Consider the following 13,938-nt stretch of genomic DNA (forward strand, 5'->3'; position numbering starts at 1 on the left):
GTAGGGTAGTCATTCCTAACTTCTAACTCGCTGGTAGCTGATTTTACCAACTTGTTATTACACAGTTTCAAGCAGACAGCATGGTATAGTCATCTTCCTTCCTTTATACATCTGAGAAAGTGGTGTCAAGGAGCTGTCAGGTGCTAAACAGGCTTGTCTTGATAACAGAGAAGCCTTTTTGAAAAAGTGTCTACATTTTCTTTAAAAGTAAACTGAAATATGTATTTAATTCAGTCCTAATACATATCTGGAAAGCAATTAGTTTATCTTGTGCAGGTGGCACAAATGCTGGTTTCTTTTTGTGATGCTATTATTATTGGAATTATAGGTCTGTAATTGGTTATTCATTTAGGTACAAGTTCAGGAGGAATTGATTTACTTACAGATCTTAATTAAAAGGTGCAGTATAATTTTTTTCCTTCTTATGGTTTGCAGAATTCTGATTTACTGGAGCATGATGTTAAGGTTTTGTGTAGTGGTATTTAGGTCTTTTTTTCTGCTGTTATAGAGGATGGTAGACAACTTCCTAATTTTGATAAGTGTCAGGAGTTTTATATGGCTCTTTTTTAATGTAGAAAATGTGGAATTCTATAGGATAATGAAAATCAGGGAAGGGAAATAATTTCTGAATTACTTCCTGGGAAAAATGTCCGTGTTTGTTTATGAGCCTGGCACATTTTTCTCATGGTGGATTGGAAGGCAGTGAAGGGAGCAGGATATTCATGCTACAGTGCTTGAGCAGGACCTGGGCAGCTGCTGGCTGTGAGACCTAGCTCAGGAAAAGAGAAGCTCTGCATCTGATGCTGTTGCTGTTTGCAGGCTCTTTTTGACTTCCATGAAGAGAAGTCACAGAAATGATGATGTGGTACCTGAGCTAAAACCAGAAAGCGCAACACCTCGTGAGGGTAATAGCTCATTCACAGAGGCTAATGTGATCAGTGGAAAGAGGAAGAGAATCACTCCTTTCCATCTGGAGGTGATCCAGGGCACTGGGTCATACCATGTCTAATTTAAAGTTTGGAGAATGTATCTCCTTGTTGATGACAAGACTACACTCAAGTGACTGTGTTCCTATTTGAAGCACCCAAATGTGTGAGAGATTCACCCTGGAGCTTGCTCACATTATTTTTTTCTCTTTCTTTTCTTTTGGGGGGAAATATTGCTGGATGAGTTGGATAAGTAATTTTATTATGGATGAATTGCTATTTAGTCTCTCTTTGACGTTACAGCCCATAAAGTCACAGCAGTGCCTTTCAGAAGCAGAGCTGATCTGTGAGGAAACGTTTGTATTCCCTTCCCTTCAGACTGCATCTACTTGGGCCAGTGGGCACCTCAAAACATAATTCTATGAGATACAAGTAAAATCAGGAGTTGTAAGAACTTGTAGGTACAGAACACAGTACTCAAATTAGTGATTAGTAATTGAAATCAGCTATTTGAATAATACAAAACCCAGCTATGCAATTACTGCAGCGAAAATGTATTGGCAGCACAGCTCTGGCCTGTGATGTGAATTCCTGTTTTTTGCAGTTGGCATTTGACATCAACCTGGCTAATTATTTGTTAGTTTGGAATGTGAGCATGTTGGCTAAAAGGTTTGATAAACCATAGGGTTATTAATACTCACTTTGAATTTTATGTAATTTTATGTGATATTTTTTCACATTTCTGTGTTAATTCTGTGGTTTAAACTTGGAACGTTCTAGTGAAGCACCACTTTATTGGCAGGTACCTACAAAGATATGCAGAGACGATAAAAAAGTTCTTTATATTTTTAAAGTAATTTAGCAAATTTTAATTTCATTATTGAAAGGTAAATTTAGAGAAACTATCACTGTATCTCTGTGCTAATACTAAAAATAAATTAAATAAATTAAAAATAATTCTTAAGACTTTGGTAAAGTGGATGTTCTGTGGAATATGACTTGGCCTGAAATACTTGCAGTGCTGTAATTGGATTCAACTCAAATTTGTATTATTCATTAAATTTGGATTGCTTGATTCAGAATGCATACATTAGTACGTTACCATTTTCAATAAGTATTTGAAATTTTAAAATGTTTTTTGACTATTAAGTGACTGTTTTAAACTTTAAAATGTTAGTTGTTGTCACAAAAGTTCTTCAGTACTTTACTTACAGTTTCTTTTGTCTCTCCCTAACAGCTGGACAACCAACCTCCATGTGAAGCAAATGAAGATATGAAACCACTGTTGCAGATACAAGAAGAGGTGATTGCTGCTGATGTAGATCTATAAATATATGTATTGTGTGTGTGTGTGTGTGTGTGGTTTTTTTTTTCTAAGAGTCACTCTTGCTTGTCTAGTCTTCATAGCAATACCTTGTATTCTTCATGTAACTATTTTTATTTATAAGAAAGTAATTGCAGTAAGGAAATAGCTGGGAAAAATGCTTTCACATTTTCGGCTTCAAGTACCGAGAGCACAAGAGAGAATAAGTATATTTTCAGTAATAACTTCAAAATATTTTTGAGGCTTATAATCAACTAGTTGACTTTCCAATGGTATATGAAGAGGGTATTTTGTTTCTAAGCTCTTGAAATGAGCGTTAGAGAAATAGCTAATATAAATATATATTTGCAATTGCTGTCTTTATTTTTGACATATACTGAAAGTGAATTCTCTAGGTTAATATGAAGCTGCATTTAAATGCACACAAATGTGTTTGCTTTCCATATGCTGGTTTCTAAAATTATGTGCTTTTTTGAAACCTAAATACAAAGAATAATCTCAGAATTTGCTCAGTGGTGTTGGCATAATATTCTGTGGAATCCATTTAAGAAAGAGAGTTTTCTTTTCCTGTTTGGAAATGTAACTATCACTTTTTCCTCTGCAAACTGAGTGGAGAATGGTTGTTGAATTACCATATATTTGTAAATAAAAAATCAGATGTTGCATTTATTAGAAGTTTTTGTCCTTTCTGTTCAGCTAAACGTGTCTAAGGTAGTGTGTGGAAATATAAAATTATTTGACTTTCATCTTGGGAAAAATATTTTTTCTGACAGGATTAAGTTATTCACATAAATATATGCAAGAACAATAGTCCTTCCTTTTCTCTCTTCCTTTGTAGTCAATGTCAAAGTCTGTGTACAGCTTTTTCATCAAGCTCCTCATGCTCTTTCCTTTGAGTATTCAGTACCAGTGGTGAGACTATATGCCCATCCCTGAAGAAAAAAAAAAAGAGGTGGATGTTCCTCAAAATTTCTCTGGTATTGCTAGGAATGAAGTGCCAAAAATATTTTTGGGTTAGGTTCTGCTCTTCTTGAAAACACAGCTGGAATGTGCTCTATGTCTCAGTGGTGGCTTCCAAATTGTTCCGGACGGTGGCTTCCCCAAATCCTGTCATGCCTGGTTGTGTACCCTTCTGTGTCCATATACTTGGAAGCAGTGAAAAAACATAGGAAGTGAATCAGAGGAATTTGGGGGAGCATTTTGTGGGTAAAACTGAGGGAGAGGAAGCTGGCAGGTGTAGGAGAGCTCTTGAGTGTGAGCTTGTATATGGCACCATGAAGAGCTGCAGTGAGGCTGCAAAGCAGCTTAGGGTGCTCCTTGCTCTCAGGGGCTTTTTAGGAGGGCAGTGCATAGGAGAGCTCAGATTGGGAAGAGAGACTGTGGCTGTGGTAGCTGGGGGCAACAAGGGAAAATTGTGCTGTTTTGGCATAGTGGGAGATATAACCTGTGCTCCTGTTATTTCTCCTGCTTGTAACTGAATGCTGCTTGCTGAATTACAAAGTGCCAAACATTATTTTTACTTTTTCCTTTAAAAACTGTCATAAAAATCTAAAATGCGCCATTATCCAAACTTGACTCTGCTTTTTGGTATTCAGTTAAAGACTGGTAAAGTGTTTAAATTGGTTTTTACTGTTGTGGTAAGTAATGACATGATAGACCACAGGTGACAGCACTGCAATGTGTCTGTACTCATCAAGTACAGACTATAGTCACACTGCCTGCTCATACAGCTCTCTGGAGTCCTCTCTGCTGCTTGTGGAAGAAGCTTGCTTCCCTGAAAGCTGTTCAGAATCTGATTTAGGTACTGTGCAGATCTGGCTTTCTCTTAAGGTGCATACCTTGGATTAATATGGTGTGATGGCCCTCTACATGATAGTTTTCAGACTTCATTTATTGTAGACAGCATCTACAATAATGAACCAATGAACCACTGTCCTCCTGGCCCCCAGATTCCAGATACCTACAGTCTCCACTACCAGCCCTGAAATACACTGAGACACACTGGTTTTTTTGGTCACAAGTCAAAGTTTCTCAACCTCTAACCAATGAATTTATCTTAGCCTGTCTGTGACTCCCCCTCTCCCAGTGCTGTGTTGTACAGCAGAACTGTGAGAAAATTTAGGGATGGTGATGTTGGTTTCTGTATCTGGAGCCCAGTCATGTTTCCCTGTCCATGGGAATCACTTGGGCATGGAAATTGGCGGGTGGTGAAAAATAGAAGGAAAGAAAATTCAACAGCCTTTGGTCTGCAATGCTGCCTGACTCATGTCCCACAGCCTGGAGTGGTATGCTCTGAGCCAGGCTGGCGTCTCTTAGATGGGGTCAAGTACTTCCCTGCAGGTTCCAATTTAATTTTCCCACAAAATATCTGCAAAAAGGCTGGGTTATTTCATTAGCTTGCTGGTGCACAAATGGGTGGGATTTCAAATTTAGTGGGCCTCAAAGAGCTGAAATTGAAACTCTTGAAAAGTTGAAGCTGAGTTTCCACCCGTGATAAAGTCCTGGTTTAAACAAGGCTCCTTCAAATCTGCACTTGTTAATTCACATTAGCAAATGTGAATAACAAAAATTCTGTTGTCCGCTCCTTCCCTTGGAGGGGTACAGGCAGAGGAACCCACCTAATGAATGTTGTATTTGTCTGTTTTGATCCTTGCTGAAGTATTTGGAGCATGTTGGGCTCTCAAGTTCAGCAAACCTGGTTATTGACACAAGATGGCAGTGTGGAAGTGCACCTTGCACATTAAAAAGCCCTTTCTGTGATTGTAATCTCATATAAAGGGTTTTGCTAAATGATGCTAAAGTTGTGATGTAAGAGAACTTTGTCTTAATCTTGGCCTTTTCTCCCCACCTGGCATCATGGAAATGTGTCTGAGATGTCTTCTTGGGTTCCTTTTGTTTGCTTTCTTTTTCCTGTTTCGTTAATTAGCTGCTTCTCAAAGCTCTACAAGGTAGGGATAGTGGTAAAGAGAACAATTCCAGTGGAAAAAAATTAGCTAGATGATTTCTAGTGGAGGTTTTTGCTGTATTTTTTTAGATTCTTTTTTAAGGTAATGTTCCAGGAAGAAGAACCAGTTGCTCTCCCTCAGTTCTTCAGCTGCAGAATTGCTGTTTAAAGTTACAGCCTTCAAATGCATGGATGTACAGGAGAGCTGGAACTCAGCACTGCAGCTAAACTCTGAGTGCATTTAGGGCTGTGTGCTCTGTTTGGGTACAGGGTGCTACTTGGAGTGGTTTTCTGGGACATCTACCCAGGGCTGGTCTGGATAGGGTACAAGCCTGGGAGATACTCATGCAGCGCAGGTTTTGCGGGATGCTGTAGTACTGGTAGCAGAGATGTATGAGTAAACAACTGAATGCACATCAGCTCCTTGCAGCCAGTGGTGCAAAGGTGTGATTCCATGGGCTGGTGAGAACATGTTCACTGTTAGGGGAGATGCTTGGATGTCTAAGCTTCACTGACATCAACAGACATGCAGACTGTGGCACCTGCATTATTGTACACCTGTTTACTTAGTGCTTAATTGGCTTAAAAAAAATTCCAGAATTATCTGAGAACTCTTGAAATGTCCCCTCTCTTTAGGCTTGCAGGCTATCAGCTAACTAACTGCAGTGTATGTTTGAATGCAGCTTTGGAAGTGAGTGCTCTATGGGTAACAGCTCTGTGACTGGTCAAGGTTTAAATAGAGTGGCACTTCAAAAATAGAAATGTTATGTCTAATACATAAGAACAAATCAGACATCTTGGAGTACAATTCAAGGTACTGGATGTGTTCTTAGTTTTTATGAGAGTTTTTTTTAGAGTTTTTAGAACAGGAGATTTGTCAGAAATTTCAACATGAATTAGCTATGAGTTCACCTGTTCAGGCAAGCTTTCACACCACAGGCAATGCTGATCAGTGGCAGGATTTATGCAGCAAAACTCATTTTTAGAACCTGATGTCTGAGTCTGGAGTTCACACTGACACCAGAAATGGTCAGAGCCAGTCTTATTATTTTCAGTAAAATACTTTTCAGATGAATCCCAAGGGAGAGTTCAAGTGATAAATTCAACACTTCCCTTAGGTAATAGCTGTTGTTGCATGGCCCAACCTTGTCACTTATGGAGGGGGAAAGTGTTTGAAATCTGATGATGTGAGCTCAGTGTGAAAAGTGGTATGCTTGCAGCAGTGTTTTAAATTCCAACCAATCATTTGTAATGGATTAGCAAAACCTGTGCCATGGCTGTAATGGAAGGCTTATTAGCAGCAGGCATAATTGCACAAAAGAGCAGCTTCATGCTGGAAGCACTTTAGCATTTTTTAGTTTAGCTCTCCATGCTTCTTGGTAGCTAGGGGCACCAACATAAAACAACATATGAAGATGATGTAAAGTGCTTCTTCTCAAAAGGGATGTTCTAGGGTGAGCAGTAGGGTATCAGTTTATTGAAACTGCAGAATTTTTTTAATTTGCTCAACCAACTTGAAACAAACTTGCCAGTTAAGTACCTGCTGTAGGCAGCAAACACTCCAAAGACCTGCACATTGTGCAGTGGGAATTACTGGGTTCTCCTTAACAGTTGATATTGTATAAAGAGAAAAACCACTTTTTTAAAAAAAAACATGTACAAGTGTGTATGTACCAACAGTTTCTTTTTATTGTTTGCAATAGAAGAAAGAAAAGGCTCAGGCCACCAAATGGGCAGCTCATGAACACAGCCCTGGGAGAGCAGGGTTGTGTGTTTGGCACAGTGTGCCCTCCTAAATGGCCTTCTGCAGGTACCTGGGCCAGAACAAGGGTTTCTGATTCCCTAAACCGGAATTTGCTCTCGTCCTCAGGCACTTAACCAGATGTGCCATTTATTGCTGCTTCAACTGCATATGGCCCTTCTGTGCTGGAAATTCACAGATTTCAGGGTCATACCTGGCTACTGAAATATTTGGTCTGCCTGTATCGCTGCATGATCGTAATCTCTCATCCAGAAATTCCCATATTGAACACAATATTGAACACTGTTCACTGTGTGAACAGTGGTGTTCTTTGCTGGAAAGAAGCTCTGTGTAGATCTGAAGTATGCAAATGATGAAAAGTGTCAACATAAATTGTTCCAGTGGTTAATTAGCCCTCTTAAAAATGTTACTTTTATTTTTACTTAATGAGCTTTCTAGCTTATGATTGTATTTTTGTTTGTTTAAGTTGATTTAGACTTCTAGAGCTAGATTAATACTCTTTGTTCCTTCTTAGATTGTTCATATGTCCTTTTTTGGGTTTTGTTGCATTTTTGGTTTGTTTCTTTCTCAGACCTGTACATAAAGCCTTATTGCTCACATTAAACACAAAATGCAAGATTGCCTCTATGGGTAGACATTTTTGATTGAAAGATGTCCTCTCAGTGAACTGCAACACAAAATTTTCCCAGGAGAATTTTTATAACACAGGAGAAATAATCCTGAAGTGCATTAAAAAAATCTGAGGTTCTATAAGGATTTATTTACATGAGGCAAATATTCAAATAAGAGCTAATGTCCATAATGGAATTTTGCTGCATAGCTTTTCTGGCATAATTACTAAGGTTTTGATTTGCCTTTGTTGGAATGGCCATGCCCAAAGTCGTGTGTGGTTCTGCTAAATTTTCCTGTCTTGGGGAAGCACCTGTAAGAGATTTCCATGCTGATGTGTCTTGACAGACAAGGGGACAAGATGACATTTCATTTCTATTTCTCAGCATGAAGTGTCAGTTGCAAAAAATACAGTTAGTGCCTGCTATGTTTGGCAGATATTGATGTGAGAGGTCCGGCTTGTGGCCTTGCATCAAACTCTAGCTCTGCAAAGATAACAACTGCTGTCTCTTGATGCCCATGTAAACAAGATTCCTGCAGAGAAACACTAGTTATACTTTCATGTGATACTTGAAATAAAATTAGTTCCTGCCAAGGAAACTGTCACGTCTATTAGATATACATGTGCTGCTCGCTATTAGAGCCAGGGGTTCTACCAGCATACTCCTGTCTGCATACATCAGAGGAAAATCCCCAGACAGTTTAGGAAATGCCCCACTGCAATGGAGGAAGTTGGTAAACAAGCAGCTTCAGCCAGACACAGCTCCTGTGTGTGAATAAACCACAGCCACAGATCACAGTGCACTGCAGAACGGCAGTCACAAGTTGTGCTATTCACAATACTCTGTGCAAAATGCATATTACTAATGTGCATGTGTTTCTGTCAACAATTTCCATGCATACAAGTACTTTTGTGTCTCAGCAAGTAAACAAAAAAGTGACAAATCACTTCTTTGCTCTTTGCCATTGAAATAATTGGATGTTTTTAGCTTTTTACCTGTGGACTCAGTGTTCTTTGGAGGGTTCTGTTGCCTGTGATAGTTCATGGCACGTCTAGCACCTGCTAAATACAGTGTTTTGTGTTCCCCTCCCTCCTCCTGTGTCAACTCAGGCGTAAAGGAGAGGTAATTCTGAACTGGGGGTTGCCCCTGTCAATGTACAAATATATTTAGGTTGTTCAGACCTTCTGTGTTACGCCAACCACCCTGGTTTCACCATCACCTAACCCTTTCCAGTTCAGCTGCTTCTTCTAGTGATGTTGTGCTAAATGGAAAACAAAAAGTGGGCTGATAAATGCCAGTTTGGTACTGAAAATATGAGTAGATGGTAAGCAGGGAGGGATATACAGGCTGCAGTATCCATTTAGCTTTATTACACCAATGCCCTTTTTGGTTACTCACTATAGCACTTTGTAGCTACATAGTATTGCCACATAGCATATTTCTGGTATCATATACACTGAATGTCCTCTTAAATCCTATTTCTCTGTAACAGCTTTGACTTGAAGCCAAGAAAGCTGCCTATTCAGAAAAACTGTTTATATAATCTTTTAATCCTCATGTCTTTGCCAGATCATGAGTTGTTCATAAATCTGGAGAGCGTAGAAAATGCCAGCTGAAGGTGCTGACTTTGTAAGGCTTGTAAAACCAAAGTATCCCTTCACCTAGCTATAGAGAGCATTTGAATTATTCCCTTCAGTTTATAAAGGCTATGGTCTCTGAAATATTTCCATGAAAGTGTCAAGAGATGTAGAATACCAGAAGATACAGGGCTAATGTGTATGTCTCAAACAGCAGTAGCTGATGGCTGTGGAGCCAACCATGGATCATTAGTAATAACCTGCTGTGAGAAAGAACAAAATGTCCCTGGAGAAGGGGCCCACACAGAGGTAGTGCAGGACTTTCCAGGATAAAATCCTTGTCTTTGTTCCTGAAGATAAGCAGAACACAGTCGAGTGCAAGTGCAGGAAGGAGAAGTTGGCATGGTCTGGAGGGAGGGATGAAGATCACCAAAGAACTCTGAAACCTTTTGGCCCATTTCCAGAGGAAAGGGCTATGCATAATAAGTAATTTGCATAGAAAGTGAGAAATAAATCTTCAGGGCAGGGAAATCTATCTATAAGATGGTACCCCCACTAAACCCAGGCAGCATCTCCAGGACCCTGGGCATCCCATCAACTGGACTCACACTGAAACCAAGACTGGTTCTCTCTCCTTCTTTCTTTTCTCTCTCTTCCTTATCTTATCCCTCTATCCAAAACCCCATGCCATATGCTTGTATATAATAGGTCAGGGACTAATATACTGTTTTCCATGCCAAGCGTGTAATTTACTAATAAAATTTTGAGTTTTTGCAGACCCTCTGATTTTTGCAGACCTCTGATTTTAGTAATTCTTTTTGACCATGAGCATCTTGGAATCTTGGGTGCTCCGTTCCCCACAAGGCTGGGACATCACAATAGAAAAGGGCAAAAATGCTCTTTGGTCATCCCTTAAGAAGCAGATATTTACACTCACTGGTTTTTGCAATTGAAGTGTTATTTTTTTTCTCTCATCTGTCCTGCTTCATTGGGGTTTTTTCCATGATAACAAGAATGGTTACACTATTCAGCAAGTGTGTTTATCTTCTGATCAGGCTCGATGCTGAAGCAGCAAAACAGGTGTGTTTGTAATCCTGTTCTCTTGCATGTAGATTGACTGCAGCTCTGATTCCCACAGGGCCTCGCTGGTTTTATGCAGAGCACTCAGTGACCATGAGCCTGGGAGTCGGCTGCCTGCGTCTTACCTCCCATGATGGAACAGGCTCTTTGCAACACCACTGCTGTTCTCTAGCGTGGGAAAATGCTTCCCCGTGCAGCCCACGGGTGTGTTCTGCTGTTCAGTAAACTCCAGCAGCTTTTGTGAAAGGAGAGCCTGCTCTGCTGGAGATTTATTTCACTGCTGTCCAGACAGAGCAGGAATATGACTTGAGATCAGCAAAGCCCATTAGTGAGGCTGCGAAGGGATAACCTTGGCTGAGCTGGATACAGTGAAGACTCTGCTGCTGCAGTGCATTAAAAAGATTAGCAGAACTATGCTGGTTTGCCTCAGCTGGGAATGGTGTGCATGGTGCTGGTTAAATTGCAGCTACCTTGGCATTCTGGTCTATAGGTTTTTGTGTGGGTGCTGAAGAGGTCTTGTACAGGTATCACCAGGGGTTTTTCTGGAAGCTTGAGAGAGAAGCTGGAGATTCAAGAGAGTGATGAAAACAATGTGCTGTAATGCTGGGAAGGTGTTCAGTGCTCTTGTATTTTGTTGGACTAGAAATTTTCTTTGTGATGTTCCTGAAGCCTCTGATTTCAAACTGAGTAAATGGTAGTTTTTATAAACCTGGTGAATTTTTTTCTTCTTAAAAAAAAAAAAAAAGAGACCAGAATAAATAGTTTTTAAAAACTTAACTCCTGTCTCTTCAACTAATAGAGTGAGAAGAGTCTTTGATTGACCCAGAGATTAGCTGACTTGATTAGAGCCCAGTGCTAACAATGTCAAGGTTTGGGTTCAATCCCTGTATGAGCCATGCACTTAAGAGTTGGACTTGAAGGTCCTTGTGGGTCCCTTCCATCACAGAATATATTTTGTGATAGATGATTACTTCACCAAAAGATATTCTGAGGTTGAATTCTTTCTTAAATTGCAAAATTGAATTTCAAGCTATCAGCTGGTCCTGGACTCTTGAGTGATGGGTTTGTGATCCCACACAATTTTTAAAAAGAGGCTGCGAATAGTATTTTCCAATTTTTCTAGCTGGATGATTGCAAAATGGATCTGTGCAGCTCTACTGATTAATTATTTTCCACATGAGGACTTAAGTTTGAATTTTCCACAAGTATTTGTGGCACCCATGAGCTTCAAGTGTTCAGCCTACCAACCTGTGAGCAGAATGCTTAAAAGGATGATACATGTTTCAGTTTTGTTTTAGATCTAACTTTGACCAAAATCTGAACTTTTTTGTCTTCAGCACTCAGTTTGTCTGTGTGGAAGATGCTCACTTCCAGTCCTAAAAGGTTAAGTGAATCAAACTTCTTTCCAGACTAATCCCTCTCTACTGAATTAAGTCAGATTAAAAGGAGTAGTGGTTTTTCTCTGCCCACGTACTAAGTCCTGAACCTCTGAGACATGTTTCAACACTTGGCATGGGTAGAAAGTGGCCTTCATCTGCCAGCTTTTCAAAACAAGACTGGGCAAATAGCAGCCAGTGCAAATAAATGCTGGACAAGTTCTGCTGTCCCAGTTCCTCTGGCATTGGAGAATGAGTATGGGATTGGCCCTGTGGGTTGCATTGGACAGAATTTGATGTGTTTTCCTAGGTACCTTCAGACTGCAGCACCCTTCTGTGCATTTTCTTCACTGCTGGTTATGGCCAAGAGGTTGGACACACCCTGTGCTGTGGCTATTGGTTTTATCTTCTCCACACTCACGTTCCAGCACTGAAGTCAGATTTTTGTACTCTTGACAAATTAAATGGGAAGCAAACTGATGTTCAGCCTCTATCAGCCTTTCCCTGTAATGTCAGTAATTGATGGCAGTGTTTCACATGCCAAGCAGCAAGCCTTGGGCGTTGTAGCCATGCTGGAGAGGGAAATGTGGCAGTCTCATCACTTCCCTACCCACTGTCAGGCTGGCTCAGTGATTATTTACTGCCAGTCTTGTTGCTGGCAGAAGAAGTGATGTCTCTTGGCAGCTAACCCACGAGTGACTTGATACTTACAACTTCTTTCCTTCTGCCCTGCTTCAGCAATGCTTTACAGATACAGACCAGGGTCAGGTCTCTTTTCTGTGCTCACTGTGCTGAGGGGGTCTCTTCCCCATTGATGTTACAATTAAGTCAAGTTGTAGGTTTTGTAAATCACTGGCTTTAAATGCAAAGAATTTTTGGGTTTTCCTGATTGCCACTAGCTGTGTGGTCTTCCACTATGCAAAGGAAGTTATTTGTTTTCAGGAAAGTTCACTTCTTCTGTCAGAAATTGCCAGGGGGCATCTGGAGTAATTTAGGGTAAAGAATGTACAAACATACACCTGTTTAAACTGAAAGTGGATAGATGTTTAAACTGAAAGTGGATTTATGTTCTTTATTGTGAGGGCCGTGATGCAGTGGAACAGGTTGCCCAGAGAAGCTGTGAATGCCCCATCATCGAAGTGTTCAAGGCCAGACTGGATGAGTCCCTGCACAGCCTGATCCAGTGGGTGGCATCCCTGCCCATGGCAGGGAGATTGCAGCCAAATAGTCTTTAAAGTCCCTTCCAACACAAACCATTCCATGATTCTATGGGCTGCTTAGCAGGAGAGCTGTTCATCCCTGTTCAGCCCATCTCCAAGAAGAGCAGAAATATGGAAACTACGAAGGGTTACTTCCTGGTTTTAGGTGGTACTGTGGTTAGTGTGTTGGTTTATGTGAGAGTGTGGTGTGATAGTATGTGCTGACTGCAGGAATTTAAATAGCACAGATCACAGCAGGAAGGGGCTGGGGCCACAGTAGTGAAAGGCAGCTATCAATGTCACTGGTTGCAGTCATTAAAAAATATTTTCCTAATCATACCTTTAGCTGTGCCTTTGGTCATCAAGGAAAATAAGAGACAATGATACAATGCAAATTTATGTTTTTGTGCTTTCTGACAGGTAAATTGTCCTGGTTCTTGCCAGGACAAAGTTAACTTTTGCAATAGCTAGGAGAGGGCATGGCTATGACCTGGATGTTATTTGATACCACCTCACCTCCTTGCTTTGGCCAGGGGAAAGGCACACTCTTCAAGGGAGAAGGAGTTCCTTCAAACAGGAAAAAAATGGCAGAGAGCCATTCAGTGTGGTTTATTGTTGGGGGCTTTCTGTGTAATTAGTTTGTTTTTCATATAACTTGAGAAATCAAGAAATTTCTAGAAATGGAAACACAGGAAATGAAACATAAAGACATTAAATGAAATTTAAAAAAATTATAAAATTTGGTGAAAACAATGAAGAGATTGGGCTTAATTCAATGCACTGCCTTTCTCTTCCATTCCGTTTCATTGGGTTCAGTTCATTTCACAACTACATGGATTTTCTCACTAAGCTTTGACCAAGCTTGACGCTTTGGCTGAGGTTCCCTTTCCTATCCATGCCCCTAATGTGGAAGATGTTGTGGCCTTGCCATGATCCTTTTGGCATGCATATTCCAGCCACAGTGTGCCTGAAGCTCTAAGCTCTCTTGCCGTCTCCACCCTAACTGGAACCCAAAAGGCATCTTTTTGCTGGGGCTGATGAGCCCAGAGCCCATAGCCCATGGGTGGTCCAAATTTGAAAGATGTAGAACCAGCAATGTTGTGTCCCTGCCAGGATGGCCTTGGCATGCCTCTTCCAGC

The 13,938-nt window shown here is 40.5% G+C and overlaps 1 protein-coding gene across 7 annotated transcripts in view; it reads left to right on the top strand.

Annotated features, from left to right (window-relative positions):
* Window positions 1–2,919, top strand: part of LMO7 (LIM domain 7) — a 132,083-nt gene extending 129,164 nt beyond the window's left edge. For all 7 annotated transcript variants that reach the window (XM_030234063.2, XM_018908734.3, XM_050970354.1 and 4 more), the window contains one exon: window positions 2,164–2,919. In XM_030234063.2, coding sequence (XP_030089923.2) covers window positions 2,164–2,186 — 23 coding nt within the window. In that variant the 3' untranslated portion in view covers window positions 2,187–2,919. The remainder of the gene's footprint in view (window positions 1–2,163) is intronic.
* Window positions 2,920–13,938: the final 11,019 nt, after the last annotated feature.

Source organism: Serinus canaria, chromosome 1, assembly GCF_022539315.1.
Source record: "Serinus canaria isolate serCan28SL12 chromosome 1, serCan2020, whole genome shotgun sequence".
NCBI classification, from domain to species: Eukaryota; Metazoa; Chordata; class Aves; order Passeriformes; family Fringillidae; genus Serinus; species Serinus canaria.